This window comes from Epithele typhae, assembly GCF_022376455.1.
Source record: "Epithele typhae strain CBS 203.58 chromosome Unknown BXZ73scaffold_148, whole genome shotgun sequence".
In the NCBI taxonomy this organism is placed as follows: Eukaryota; Fungi; Basidiomycota; class Agaricomycetes; order Polyporales; family Epitheliaceae; genus Epithele; species Epithele typhae.
The window spans coordinates 1-13,714 of NW_025954339.1; the positions used below are offsets into that span (position 1 = coordinate 1).

General features: G+C 65.2%; 7 protein-coding genes across 7 annotated transcripts; 4 read left to right on the top strand and 3 right to left on the bottom strand.

Moving 5' to 3' along the window:
- Positions 1-133: 133 nt before the first annotated feature.
- BXZ73DRAFT_108214 (uncharacterized protein) lies at positions 134-1,375 on the top strand (the record flags this gene model as incomplete). Its single annotated transcript, XM_048017098.1, has 1 exon — positions 134-1,375. One exon carries the CDS (start codon positions 134-136, stop codon positions 1,373-1,375), a length of 1,242 nt encoding a protein of 413 aa, XP_047871272.1.
- Positions 1,376-2,309: 934 nt separating this feature from the next.
- BXZ73DRAFT_93475 (permease for cytosine/purines, uracil, thiamine, allantoin-domain-containing protein) lies at positions 2,310-4,201 on the top strand (the record flags this gene model as incomplete). The annotated part of the gene is made up of 7 exons (XM_048026666.1): positions 2,310-2,524; positions 2,580-2,706; positions 2,831-3,226; positions 3,281-3,382; positions 3,433-3,481; positions 3,506-3,608; positions 3,631-4,201. 7 exons carry the CDS (start codon positions 2,310-2,312, stop codon positions 4,199-4,201), a joined length of 1,563 nt encoding a protein of 520 aa, XP_047871273.1.
- Positions 4,202-4,307: 106 nt separating this feature from the next.
- BXZ73DRAFT_108217 (uncharacterized protein) lies at positions 4,308-5,936 on the bottom strand (the record flags this gene model as incomplete). The annotated part of the gene is made up of 7 exons (XM_048017099.1): positions 4,308-4,697; positions 4,768-4,936; positions 4,989-5,155; positions 5,200-5,517; positions 5,570-5,770; positions 5,817-5,830; positions 5,888-5,936. 7 exons carry the CDS (start codon positions 5,934-5,936, stop codon positions 4,308-4,310), a joined length of 1,308 nt encoding a protein of 435 aa, XP_047871274.1.
- Positions 5,937-6,062: 126 nt separating this feature from the next.
- Positions 6,063-7,614, top strand: BXZ73DRAFT_93477 (kinase-like protein; the record flags this gene model as incomplete). Its single annotated transcript, XM_048026667.1, has 7 exons — positions 6,063-6,230; positions 6,254-6,319; positions 6,365-6,469; positions 6,518-6,974; positions 7,022-7,082; positions 7,131-7,289; positions 7,347-7,614. The coding sequence occupies 7 exons, from the start codon at positions 6,063-6,065 to the stop codon at positions 7,612-7,614; spliced, it is 1,284 nt and encodes a 427-aa protein (XP_047871275.1).
- Positions 7,615-7,975: 361 nt separating this feature from the next.
- Positions 7,976-8,786, bottom strand: BXZ73DRAFT_93479 (60S ribosomal protein L10; the record flags this gene model as incomplete). The annotated part of the gene is made up of 4 exons (XM_048026668.1): positions 7,976-8,051; positions 8,102-8,347; positions 8,406-8,644; positions 8,697-8,786. 4 exons carry the CDS (start codon positions 8,784-8,786, stop codon positions 7,976-7,978), a joined length of 651 nt encoding a protein of 216 aa, XP_047871276.1.
- A 1,036-nt stretch (positions 8,787-9,822) lies between these two features.
- BXZ73DRAFT_108220 (uncharacterized protein) lies at positions 9,823-10,393 on the top strand (the record flags this gene model as incomplete). Its single annotated transcript, XM_048017100.1, has 3 exons — positions 9,823-9,943; positions 9,998-10,166; positions 10,228-10,393. 3 exons carry the CDS (start codon positions 9,823-9,825, stop codon positions 10,391-10,393), a joined length of 456 nt encoding a protein of 151 aa, XP_047871277.1.
- A 29-nt stretch (positions 10,394-10,422) lies between these two features.
- BXZ73DRAFT_108221 (uncharacterized protein) lies at positions 10,423-13,675 on the bottom strand (the record flags this gene model as incomplete). Its single annotated transcript, XM_048017101.1, has 7 exons — positions 10,423-10,488; positions 10,545-10,737; positions 10,764-13,045; positions 13,103-13,260; positions 13,309-13,373; positions 13,426-13,597; positions 13,654-13,675. The coding sequence occupies 7 exons, from the start codon at positions 13,673-13,675 to the stop codon at positions 10,423-10,425; spliced, it is 2,958 nt and encodes a 985-aa protein (XP_047871278.1).
- Positions 13,676-13,714: the final 39 nt, after the last annotated feature.

Below are 13,714 nucleotides of genomic sequence, written 5' to 3' on the forward strand. Positions count from 1 at the left end.
GCGTGCCGCCTTCACCCACCAGCCTTCGCCCGGACTCAAAGCTTACCCCTGCGCTTTCGCGCTCAAGTATCACCGACACCAATAGGGCACGATCACCTCTCTCTCCTAGCCCGGGGACGCTACCAAGGACAGTATGTCCACTGCCAGTATCCGGAAGAGTACGGCGTCTGTAGCTTCATCGACGACACCCGAGAGGTATCCGCGCCCGAAATCTGTGGCCGCCTCCGTCAAATCCACTCGTTCCACGACCTCTACGATCCGGAAAGGTCCTGCCGCCGGTCCCTCTGGCCTCCGCACTCCATCGGGCTCGACTCGCGCGCCATCCCGAACCCCTTCCCGCGCTCCCTCGCGTGCCACTTCCACCGTGTCGACCACAAGCGAAAATACTACTGCGTTTGAGACTGCGCCGTCCGAGCTCACTCCGAGTAGCGTAGGACGCGTAAGGAAGACCTCCGCGGCGTCCACTCTGTCGACGGCCAGCTCGCGGGCTCCTGGCCCTTCTGCTTCTCGCAGCCCCAAGCGTCCCCCGTCGGTTGCATCGCGGACCGCACCCTCTCTCAAGGACAAGCCCGTGGATTCAGTACGGTCGACACCGGTCGCGAAGCGAACTGCATCGTCGACGTCGGTCTCATCAGTCAAGTCCACGACTACGAACGCGACGCGCAAGTCGGCTGCGAAGTCCACAACACCCACCCCTCCCTTGCCGAAGCCCGCTGGGGAAACGAAAGCGAACGGAAAGGGCCCCGAGTCGGCGACCGGCGAAGCTGGCGGGACTGCTAAGGGCAAGTCCGCCCGCCCGGCCATCTCGCACGAGAAGCAGGAGAGCGTGGTCTCTACGAGCAGCGTCTCGACCGTGCGGGACTCGCTGAAACGCAAGGGCTCCACGGACACAATCCGCGAGGGCGCGGCAGCAAAGGTGCCGCGGGGCGACACGCTCGAGATCGGCATCCCGTGCATCATCTCATCGAAGCGGACCCGCTTCCGCGCGCTTGCGCGGTACATCGGTGAGGTCGAGGGCGAGGTCGGGCCGTGGGTCGGGGTGGAGGTACCAATGAACGACGCGTGGCCGGGGGACAAGCTCGACGGCCGACAGTGGCACGACGGCACCTGGGGCGGCGTCCGGTACTTCGACATCGGCTCGTCGTCGGAGTGGGACGACTACGGGGACACGATTGGGCGGCGGCGGAGGAACGAGTGGGCGGGGAGTTCGAGCAAGAGCAGCCTGGGCAAGCGCGAGGGCGACCAGCTGAGCATCGAGCGGTCGAAGAGGCTGAGGAGCGTGTCGCCCGCGGTGTCGGACATGTCGACGTCCGAGTCGCGGGGGCTGTTCGTGCGGCCGCAGCAGGTGCTGTATGTCGTGGACGCGGTGGTCTGAGTGTCGAGATAGCGGAGGAGGGACTGTTTGCAGTGCGCTGCTCTTCTTAGGTTTGCTTTGAATGCTCGCGCTATCGTTGTATGCACCCGCAACCGAATCGTGGTCGATACCAGCTAGTTTAACATGAACTCTAATCACTCCTCGCGCGAAACGAAGGCTGAGCGATGGGCGTGACGGATGGTGAGTGTCAACTGAAGGACTCACGCACTGATAAACTTGTGCATTAGGATGGAAGTCAACGTGCGACTAAAGTAAGTCGAGGGACAGCGAACTCAGAACTCCCCTGGCTGACGGTCTCCGTCACTTGATCTCGTCGAATGCCTCGACTAGATCATCAGCGAAGTGGGCGTACCCCTCTTCCTCCTCGTCTGTTTCCAGGTAGATGAGCGGCTGGCGGGCGTCCTGCTTCGTACGCCGCGGCATGCGCGGGGCCGTGGCGTGCGTTGCAAGGCTTGCGTGCGCTGCCAGGCTTGCGGCGCTTGGAGCCCTGGTCTGGGCGCGGGCGGCGGGGCACCTTCTTGGATGCCTTGAACGCCTTCTTGGACTCCGTGTCCACTGGGATGTCGCAGGTGAACTTGGGAGTCAGCTTGCGAGGCGGCACGAGAGGAGCGTGTCTGGCGAGAACTCATTGTCGCTGCTCAATCCTGTCCCCGCCGCCGCTCTTTCTGCAGCTCGACTCCCGCCCGACACTCGCCTTGCGCGGGTGAACCTGTGGGCCGGAGCGAGGTGGGCGTCGTCCATTCATTCCAGCAGCGGGGCGACGGCTTGGCGGCGTTTCGTGCTCTCGCAGAACCTGCTCTTCACCCGCCTCCCGACGCTCGCCCCCGGCCCGCACCGCCAACCCCGTGCGCAGACTTATCGCTCTTCTCCGCGGCACCAATCGTCTGTCCTATATTTCGCCCGTGCGTCCCCCTTCGCCCTCTCCCGCTCAAACATGCCTTCCCTCAAGCCCGTCCGCGAGTGGGCGCACCGACTTAGCCGCGCCCTGCGCTCTCGCGACGCGTTTTGCGCCTACGTCCGCACCCACGGCAACGCCCGCCGCGCGCACTCCTGGACGAACGAAGACCTCGCGCCGTCCCCGCCTCCGACGGTCAATTGGCGGGCCCATAACTTCTGCCTCTTCTGGTTTGGCATGGGCTTCGGCAACTGGTATGTCCCCTGCTCTCCTCTCGCTCCTGCCCATTCTCACCTCTGGCATCCGAAGGACGCTAGGATCCAGCATCGTCGGTGCAGGCCTCTCGTGGTGGCAGGCAACTATCGTCGTATGGATCGCAGCCTCCGTCTCCGGTCTCGCCATGGCCTTCAACTCCCGGGCCGCTGCGAACTATCACGTCGGCTATCCTCTCCTTCTCTGAACTTCCTTCGGTATGTACGGTCACTACTGGCCCGTCATTGCTCGCGGAGCGGCCGCTATGCTCTGGGTATCCGTGCTCAGTGAGTACTCTCCCTCGAAAGTCCGTGCCTACCTTTCACGCCGATTTTCCAGACTTTCAAGGAGGCGCCTATGTGTCCACCATGCTCCGCTGCCTCTTCGGGCACCGATGGGAGACCATCGGCCCCCGGTTTCCTCCCTCTGTCGGCACCACCCTCCAGCGATTCATCGGGTTCTTGCTCTTCTGGCTCATCGAGTTTCCCTTCTGTTCTTTCCGCCCCAACCGCCTTCGTTGGCTCTACACTCTCAAAGCGATCACTCTCCCTCCATCTGTGTTTGGCCTTCTCGTCTACTGTCTCGTCCAGAGCCGCGCTCGTCTCGCTTCGGACGAGAGGTTGATCGATCAGGACACGCGGCCCACCGGTCCTGCGCTCGCCTGGCTTATTGTGGGCTCCATCACCTCCGCGATGGGAAAATGGGTGTGTACCCCACGTGGTGGCGCTGCTCTGGTTCTAACCACTCCTCTTCAACAGTCCACGTTCATCGCCAACATGCCCGACTTTGCGCGCTACGCGACAGATCCCTCGGGAACGATGTGGACGCACATTCTCTTCGTCCCCTTCCCCGCCGCGTTGGTCAGTGTCCTGAACGTGTCTCGGGCATTCTACTCAACGTCAATTCGCAGGGAGGCATGGTCGGCATCTTCGGCACCTCGTGCTTGCAACGCGCGCGGGGTGTCACCCTCTGGAACCAGTGAGACGTTTACGACGCCATCCTGGACCACTCCTGGACCGGCCCCGCGCGGTTCGGCGTCTTCCTCTTGGCCTTCTCGTCCGCGCTCTTCAACTTCGGGCGATTCTGGTGGACCTGCTCCGTTCGCCAGCGATGCCACCGCTCTCTTCCCGTCCTACGTCAACCTCACCCGGGGGATGTGGTTCTGCTGCCTCGTCTCCCTCGCGCTCGTACCCTGGAAGATCCTCGCGTCGGCCCAGGGCTTCCTCGCCTTCCTCAACGGCTACGGGATCTTCATGGGCCCCACGGCGGCGATCATGATCACGGACTACTGGATCGTCCGGAGGGGCAACGTCCACATCGCCGACGCGTACTCGTCCACCCCTGGGGCGCGGTACATGTACGTGCACGGGCTCAACCTCAACGCGACCGCGGCGTACGCGTGCGGGGTGATGATCCCTTTCGTGGGCTTCGTCGGCACATTCGGCGTCCCCGTGCCCCTCGGGGCAGCCCGGTGCGACGAGCTCGGGTGGTACATCAGTGCGGCGGGTGCGGGCTCGGTGTACCTCGCGCTGTGTCGCATCTTCCCGCTCAAGAACGTAGACAGATCGCTGGCGTGGGAGCAGCTGGCGAGAGAGTTCGCCGCCGAGCGCACAAGCGTGGAGAACGAGCCCGAAAAGGCGTCCGACACGGGCCCGAATGATGGAGTTGTTTTATGTTGAGCGGTCATGTAGCAGCACATCGGGGAGAAAATCGAATTGCATATTCGGCACCTGCAACCCAAGGGACAGTCGACAAGTTAACAGGCTCCGAGACAGGAAACGCGCGTCAGTTGAGGGAAATCTCTTCCGTCTCTCCGACGTCGTCGTCGAGGTCGTTGCCATTGGCGAGCGGACGCTCTTTGTCGACCGGAGGGGGAGGAGGGACTTGGACGCTCGACGGCGTCACGACGGCGACCGGAGTCAGGTCGCTGTCCAAGTCCTGCGGAGCGTGGCCGCTCTCGACTTTTGGGGGCGTCTGCGGAGCGTCGGCCGACGGGGCTTGTGGCGCGTCGTCGACGTCGGTGACGGAGATGGTGGGAGGGATGTCTGGAATGGAAGGCACCGGCGGCGGTGGTTGAGAAGGGCTTGCGGGAGGGAACTTGAAGTTCTTGCTCATCGTACCTTTGCGCGTCCGGCCCGGTTGGTCCTCGTCCTCGTCCTCGCCCGTCTCTGGTTCCTCGGGATACCGGGGGCGGCGCGTTCGACAGGCTTGATGGGCAAGTGGCGGGAGGCGTGGCGGTGGTGACGCGCTGGGGAGGCATGGACTGGCGATTCGCGGCCTTCTGTTGGGTCGGGGAAGAGGTGCTGCTCCGTTGAGAGGGAGAAGGAAGGGTGGCCTGGGACATGGACTGGGGACGGAAGTGGGAAGGAGAGGATGGGTGCTCGCCGAGGTAGAAGGGGCGGATGGGCATCATCCTGCGGGTGGTTGAACGATGTGAGCGGGAGGGAAGGGAGGAAAGGCACTCACTTCTTGTCGGCGTGACAGGCGAGAATCCACTGAGGTTGGACGACAGGGATGCTGAGCTGGAGCGCCTTCTGGTATTCGACGCCAGGGCCGGTCGCGATGCTGTTGGTCACGTTCGCGCCGGTGGGGGTCGCGGCGGGGGTGGTGCAGACGAAGTGGGTGGTGTCGATCTGGATCTTGTCGCTCCATTTGGCCCCATCTCGCGGAGGGCGACTTTGGCGTTCTCGAGCATGAGCTCGTCCTCGACGGTGCCGAAGCAGACGGAAATGCCGGAGGTGTCAGTCATGGTGTGGGTGCGGACGGTGAGCTGGTTGGAGGGGCAGAGGCCGGCAGTGGTGCGGAGGACGAGCTGGAAGGTGTACTCGGTGTCGAGCTGGAGGCCGGACACCTTCGTGGAGGTGTTGGTCGTCGGGGACGGGATGGCGGCGACGCGCTGGCGGTCACGGTAGAGGTCGAGGGAGCGGAGCTTGGCGGTCGCGAGCTGGAGACGGGGCCACTCGAGGGTGACGGAGGTTTGGGTGACATTCCGGAGCTGGAGGGGGCTGAGGGAGGGGGAGGGGGAGAGGGGCAGCGGGGAGACGCACCTCGAGCTTGGGGTGTTGGGGGGTGTGGGTGCCAAAGGCGTCGAGGATGTGGTGCTGGAGGTCCCAGAAGTCGTTCTCGCGCTTCTTCTCCTCGGTCGTATTGCGCTGGACGGCGATGTTGACGATGGAGCCGGTGGTGACGCCCGGGGGGAGGAGCAGGGACGGGAATTCGATGAGGTGGGCGCGCTCACCGAGCAGGATCTGGGGCGGGGGTGAGGAGGGCGGGTAGGGAGAGGAGGGCACGTACCGCCATCCCGGCATCTGGGGCGGACGGCGTCAGCGGGGGCGGGGGCGGGGCGGGGCGGGGCGGGGACTGACCGAGCTTGCCGACGGTGAACATGAAGCTGTCCTGCGAGGCGGCCGTCATCGTGCGCGGCGTGGACGGTGGGCGGAGGAGAGACGTGGAGCGCCCGAGGCGGGTGCGTGCGCTGGGCCTGGTGGGGGCGGGGGCGCGTGCTGCCTCTGCCTGCGTGCAGCCTCTGCCCCGCGCGCGATGGTCGACGAGCGGAACGTGCTGGTGACGGACCCGATGCGGGTCTACCGCGCGAAGCGGGACGGGGAGCGGCGGCGGGTGACGGACAAGTACCTCATCCTCGGCTTCATCTCCTCGGGCACGTACGGCCGGGTCTACAAGGCGCAGAGCAAGGCCGCCGACGGCCGCGTCCACGCATCAAGAAGTTCAAGCCGGACAAGGAGGGCGACGTGGTGACCTACACCGGCATCAGCCAGAGCGCGGTGCGCGAGATTGCGGTACGTGCCCGCCTCCGCCCGCCGCCCGCCGCTCACCGCGTCCAGCTCAACCGCGAGATCTCGCACGAGAATGTGGTCGCCCTCAAGGAGGTCATCCTCGAGGACAAGTCGATCTACATGGTGTTCGAGTACGCGGAGCACGACTTCCTCGTACGCCCCCGCCCCCGCCCCCTCCTCTCCCGCTCACCCGCCCCGCAGCAACTCATCCACCACCACACCCAGACCCTGCGCTCGTCCATCACCTCGCCCGTCCTGCGCTCGCTCACCTACCAGCTCCTCAACGGGCTCCTCTACCTGCACGAGGCGCACATCATCCACCGCGACCTCAAGCCGGCCAACATCCTCATCACCCGCTCTGGCGTCGTCAAGATTGGCGACCTCGGCCTCGCCCGTCTCACCCACCAGCCCCTCCAGCCGCTGTTCGCGGGCGACAAGGTGGTGGTCACGATCTGGTACCGCGCCCCCGAGCTCCTCCTCGGCGCGAAGCACTACAACAAGTCCGTCGACATCTGGGCCGTCGCCTGCGTCCTCGCCGAGCTCGCCAGCCTCCGCCCGATCTTCAAGGGGGAGGAGGCCAAGCTGGACTCGAAGAAGAACGTCCCGTTCCAGAAGGACCAGCTCCTCAAGATCTTTGAGATCCTGGGCACCCCCTCCGGTACCAGCCCTCCTCCTCCTCTCCCCCTCCGCGCTCACCCCCCGCAGAGCGCGACTGGCCGAAGGTGAAGGACCTGCCCGAGTACCACAACATGCGCCGTCTCGACCAGTGAGCACCGTCCTCCCTCCCACTCCGTCGCTCACCCCGCAGCGCCAGCTACAACAACCGCCTCACGGAGTGGTGCCAGTCGCGGATCCGCTCCCATGGCGCGGACCTCCTCGCCCACCTCTTCGCCTACGACCCCGACAAACGGCTCACCGCGGCCGACGCCCTCCAGCACAGGTGGTTCCTCGACGAGCCCCGTCCCACCCCCAAGTCCGTCCTCCCCGTCTCGTCCCCGCCGTCCCACTCACCGCTCCCCCTCCCCTCCAGCGCGTTCGAGTCCCTGCCCGCGCACCAGATCCCGCCCCACCGGCGCATCAGCCACGACGACGCGCCCTCGATGGTCCCCGTCCCCGCCCCCGGCTCCCAGCTGCCCACCGCCCAGGTGTCCCAGATGCAGCCCACCCAGGCCCACCTCTCCCAGCAGCTCTCCCTCTCCCACTCCCACTCACAGCACTCCGCCAAGGCCGCCAGCGCCGCCAGCTTCGCCAGTCTCAGCGGCGGGACGCACCCCCGCAAGAAGGCCCGCCTTGGCTGAACACCTCTCTACTTTCATTCCACGCTCAGCTCGGGCACGACGACAGCACGCGCAGACCAAGTAGATGTACAAAAGTATATCGATTGCGCTCTACTACCGATACAAAGAGAGCGAGGACAGAGATGTACACGTCGATAGAACAGCCGAATCTGGACACCAACAGACCAGGTCGAAGTATAAAGATCTTGACGAGAATCAATATATGCCCCGTTTCCCCTAACCATCATCCACAGAATACGGATGATGTAGTGAATATGAGGCAAGAATCACTCCACACTAGCAGACACACTCCCGGACGAGATACAGGACCAACACGATCGGATTATGCTGATCAACGACGGGGTAACATACATCATACAACTCATGCACGGAGCTGGGCGCGGAGGTTGGCTTCGAGGTTGCCCCGGGGGCGAATGTACTGCACGTAGGCACCGTCCCTGTCCGACGATATGAGGGTGTGGAGGGAGACGACAATAAGGGTACGCACTGGAGCACCCGCTTGTCCTCCTTGAGCTTGAGGTAGTCCTCGCGGTTGACGTTGGTGAAGCCCCACTTGCGGGAGATGATGATCTTCTGGCGGCCGGGGAACTTGTAGCGGGCGCGGCGGAGGGCCTCCTGGACGACGGCCTGGTTCGAGTCCTTGGTGCGGACCGAGAGGATGATCTGGCCGATGTCGACGCGGGCGACGGTGCCGTAGGGCTTGCCCCACGCACCACGCATGCCGGTCTGAAGACTGGAGGGGACCTGGGCGTCAAGAAAGGGACGCTGGGCAGGAAAAAAGAGGGACGTACCGATCGGCACCAGCGCAGGAAAGCATCTTGTTGATGCGGAGGACGTGGAAGGGGTGGACGCGGACCCTCAGGTGGAAGGAGTCCTTGCCAGAGGTCTTGGTGACATACTTGTTGGCGCAGATACGGGCGGCTTCGAGAGCTTCGCTAGAAAGCTGCTCGTACTCGTCCGAGACGAGATGGCAGCAGAAGGGGAACTCGTCGACCGAGGCACGCTTGCGGCCGAGATCGAAGATACGGATCTGGGGAGGGGGCGTGGGCGAGGAGGGGGCAAGGTGAGGTCGTGGAACGCACCTTCGAGTCGGGGACACCGCGGTTGTAGCGGGACTTGGGGTAGGGCTTGTTCTTGCAGTAGCGGTAGCAGCGGGCGGGACGGCGACCCATCTTGAGGGATCTGAAGGCGGGATGAGCACTCGGAGCGTCATCCACAAGGAGCGGGCGCCATCCACCCCGGCCCAGCCGCAATCCACGGGTGAAAAGAGCAGAGAAGGAGAGGGGGAGGTGGATGGACGGCGGGAGGCACTCACCAGAGGCGTTGGGGGGCGGGGGTGGTGGGAGGGACCGAGCGGTGGTCCTTTTGAGCGGAGGAGGGAGATGACAAACGTTGGGCGAGCTGAGTAACGCAGGCGCCGGTCCTCGCCGCGCCTCGCTCTGACTCCCGCCATCGCGTCATCGACATCCCGCCTCGCTCAGCCCGCCCTCCGCGCATCCGCGACGGCGGTGGCAGAGCGAGATCATCTGCTTCAGCCGGTTCGACCAACGCTCGCATCCAGTCAAGAGCGCATCCTTGGGCCACCGACATCGCTCCACTCAAGCTTGCTGCACGACGGCGGGGTGCTCGTGGGGACGGGCGCACCTCTCGTCCTCGACCCATGCTTCCCCGAGCCCGAGCCCGGCCGGTCGTCCGCATCAGACACTGCGAACCTCGACGCTCAAGTACTTGCAAGGACTACATGCTCAACGTTACGGTCAGCCATGATGGCAAGTGGATCACCTAACGCGCGCGGGGACGCGAACACGACGAGCGAACACAAGTGCGCCCGTTCTCGCTGTGGTTCTGACCGAGTGCGGCGACGCCTCCCAAGTGGTCTCCGTTCGCCTCAGCCCGTCCTCGACACGGATATACGATGCACACGACGTCCGCCAGGCTCATCTCGGTTTACATCCGAATTGTGCATGCTGTGTACCGATCCTACGTATACATCCATCCGTTCCGTGTGCTCTCGGTGCGGGGCGTCGGAGGTACGGCCTCGACGTTTACCACGCTGCAACGTGCTTTTCATTTCCTGCTTCTCGTCCCCAGCTCGTCCTCCACACTGGGCACCGACGATCAATCCCGACGCCTCATAACTTCCCTCTCCCCCCGCCTCCCCTTCCCTCTCCTCTGCCCCCTCCGTCCGTCGCCGATCCCCTCTCCGCCATGTACTACGCCGGCCCCAGGCGCCCGATGAACGTCTACTACCCCCGCCCCGTTTCCCCCGTCATCTCCGTCTCCCCCATGTACAGCCCGGGCAGCCACGCCGGCAGCTACTACGACCATTGTCCGTATCCGCTTTCCGCCCGACCGACTCCCATCTGACCATCGCCCTCGCCAGCGCCCGAGATGCGGATGGTGCCCGTCTACCGCCAGTACTCCCAGCCGATGCCCCAGCCCGCGATGGTCTACCACACGCCGCCGCTCTACCACAACCGCACGCTCCGGCCGTACGGTCGCTCGTGCTGCGACGGCCTTTGCTGCGACCGGTGCTGCGACGAGTGTTGCGGGTGCGTCCGTCGTCGCCGTGCTCGCGCTCGTCCCAGACGCTCACCGTGCGCCAGACCACAGTGCCCGTGTTGCTAGCGAGCGGTGGGATATTCTTGTCGTTGGCGTGTGCGTTCATAGACGCAGTCTCGCCGCCGTCCGTCCCGGGCTTCCGTCCTCGTTCCCTCCTGTATTCTTACTCTTTTCGTTCGTCAAGGCGCGCAAGCATCTATTCGTCCCATCCGCATGAGCATACACACCACGTCCCCATCTCGCCTCTCACAGCGCGCACCCCGACAGCAGCGCCTGCACGCCCTCCGCGACCTTGAGCGGGTCGATCGCGTACTGCTCTCCCTCCCCCGTCCCCGCCGCCTCGCTTGCCTCCCCACGCGCAGCGGCACCACGCTGTTCCCCACCACCGGCCGCAGCATCTCCCAGAACTCCGACAGGTCCGCCTCCGCGTCCCCAAGCCCCACGCCCGACCCGGCGTCGTACAGCTCCGGGTTGGCGAACATCGCCGACTGGAAGTCGGCGTCGAGCATGTTCCCGAACGGCCCCATCGCCATGTCGAACAACACTCCTCGTCCGCGCCGCCTGCGGTCGGTGTGGTCGTCGCGCACTCCCCCTCGCCCGCCGGCTGGGACGCCGCGGGGAGCGTCTGCGTGAACGCCGCGAGGAACTCCGAGTACGCCACCGGGTCCAACAGCTCCTGTCCGTCCGTGGAGGCGGACACAGCCGGCGCACCGTCAGCGAACAGGTCCGAGCCCTGCGAGAAGAGGAGGAGGAACTCGTCGTCCGAGTTCGAGCTCGCCCTTGGCGGCCCCGGTGCGGGCAGCCCGTCCAGACGCATTGTGGACTCCACCTCGATCTCGTCCCCGGGCGGGAGCTCGTAGTCCGTCTCCTGTGCCGAGTCCCAGTCCGCGTCCGACGGCGTCAGGATCGGGCTCGAGGGCGGCAGCGGCGACGACCGCGCGAGGCTCGTCGCGCGCCGGTGCGGCGACGGGGACGCCCCGTCGAACTCGTTGTCGCTGCTAGCGATCGGGATCGAGTCCATCGGCACGTCCATGTCGTCGTCGTCGTCGTCGTCCGACGGCGGGTCCGTCCGAGTGCCAACGCTCGTGCTCAGCGGGGGCGCGTCGGGGACGGACCCGGCGCTCCGGGAGCTGCTTGGATGTCTGGGACGGGATGGCACGCAGGTGCGGGGTGGGCGCGAGGGGGAGAGTGGGGAGGCGGGGGTCGTGTTGTACAAGCGACGCGGGGTCCGTGCACTCATCCGGAGCGAGGGGTGGTCGGGCGTGAAGAGGGAGCCCAGCCCGTCGTCTTCCGGAGTCGTTGGATTGCTGCCTCTTGATCGTCGGGGCGGTGTGCTGGGCGGCTCAACCGCTTGAGATCTGGCGAGAACGTTGTGCGACGACGAAGGCGCGAAAGGAACGCCGAAGACCGAAGGAGACGAAGCGATGACAGGGCGTGGCGGGCCAGCGGTGGGATGGGCCGACGTCGGCCCTGCAGGCGGGGGAGTGAGGGCGACAGGCCCGTGGAAGGACCGCTCGGCGATGTTCTCCGACGGGTCCTTGTACGTCGCGACGCGCTTACGCGGCTTGGGCACAGACTTGTCCTTCTCGCGTGCGCGCTTCTGCCCAGATTTCTTGCGGGTCTGCGTCTCAGTCGTAGACAAATCCGATGAAACGTACTTGCCATCCCCAGTGCGCGGCAGAAAGGTCGTGTTCGTGTGCGCCCAGTTAGGGAGCACAAAAGCCTTGCGACGCGGTCGCGGGGGTGAGCTCGCTGGCACCGGGGGCATCGGAGGTGCCGACGGTGGCATGTGTTCCCATCCCGGGTCCGACGCGACATTCGCCGTGGATGTCGAGGCCGCGGGGGTGAGCTTCGTCGAGCGGCGGAATCCGGGCATTTGGAACAGCTCTGCGGCCGTGATGACCGTCCTCCTGCCGGTGGGCCGTTTGCGCGAGACGTCGTTTTCGCGGTCGCGGTCGTCCATGATCTCACTCAGTGTGCGCTTGCGGAGGGACGAGCTGCTCGCGCGCGGCCGGAGTGGGGGCACGACCGGCTGAGCAGGGGCGTACAAGACGGGCGCGGTGTTATGGTGTCGCAGTGGGGCTGCACGCGGGGGCGACCGCGCAGGCTCCTTGCCCTTGCCCTTCTCAGATGGCTTGCGCTGGAAGGCGGTGGGGTTGACGTTCTCCTTGTCGAGGACGACGACGTCTGGTTCGTCTTGGGCGTGGTCTGTCGTCGGAGGTGTGGAAGGTGGAACATCTTGAGTAGGGGGGACAAGAGAGGAAGCAGGTGGTGGCGGGACGGAGAAGAGCGGGAGGGAAGATATCGACGTAGCGTGGGCGGGGACCGGAGGGGGTGGAGGTTGAGTGGCGGGGAGCGGGGAGGCAAGGGTTTGAGGAGCAAGGGGCTGAGAAGCGGGATGTTGGAGTGCAGAGAGTTGCACAGACGAGGGCTGAGGTGCAGGTGCTGTACTTGGCGGAGGCGGAACGGCGGCTGCAGCCGAGGCGAGCATCGCACCGAGGAGATGGACAAGCTCAGGATTGGGAGAAGCCGCGGCCGAGGAGTCGATGGACGAGAGGGCGGACATGATCTGCTGGGTGTGCTGGGGATTGGCGAGGGCAAGAACAAGGGCGGACAAGGCCGCCTGTGTTCCTGTATCAGCCGGAGGGACGGGCTCGGGGGCAGGGGCCGCGGCCGGTGGGGCAACCGGCTCGGGTTGGTATGTGTGTGAGACGGGAAGGGGAGCAGAAGGAGGGTGTGGTGGGGGTGGGTAGGGAGACCGATGTCGTTGAAGGGGGTTGTTGGTGAAAAGGGCGCCGGTGCTGGCACCGCGCTTGGGAGCCCTCTTGTCGGGGACGGGATAGACGGGGGGGAGGGGAAGACGGTTTCCCTGGTGGAAAGGGAGGGTGAGGAAGGGAGGGGCGAGAAAGCAGGAAAGAGGGCTGACCTCTCGGATGGAGAAGATGACCTCGAGGGCATCGTCGTAGATGCCACCAGAGGAAACGGTGCCGAAGACGGTCGGAGGATGTGGGCTGCGAAGGGCGTCGGACATCCAGCCAAAGCCAACGGCTACGCCGGGGGAGTGGGAGGGCGCGCCTTTCCGTCCTGTGGATGGATGAGAAACGAGGTCTGGACGGCGTCGAGAGGACTCACGAGACTCGAAGGGATCGATGGCGTAGACGGAGTAGTCGCGAACGCCGTTCGGGACGAGTTCGGGGCTGTGGAAGGAGAGAGTGAGGGAGAGAAGGGGTGAGTGAAAGAAGGACGGACCTGGACTGGCAGATGGCCTCGAGACACGGACGGAGGGAGACCTTGCCGTAGGTGATGTGGTCATCGGCAGCAAGGGGGACGAGGTGGGGGGGAATGATGGAGACAGAGGCCTTGGTGGAAGAGAGGGCGAGGAGATAGGGCTCTGCAGAGTTGATGACATACATGGCGCGGACTGGATGGGAGAGGGTGGTTGGGAGAGAGGGATGGCTCGGATGAGGGAGGACGTACTCGGGAGGAGGCGCGTCTCCATCGCGCAGGCATAGCAGAGAGGCGAGAGGCGGCGAGAGGC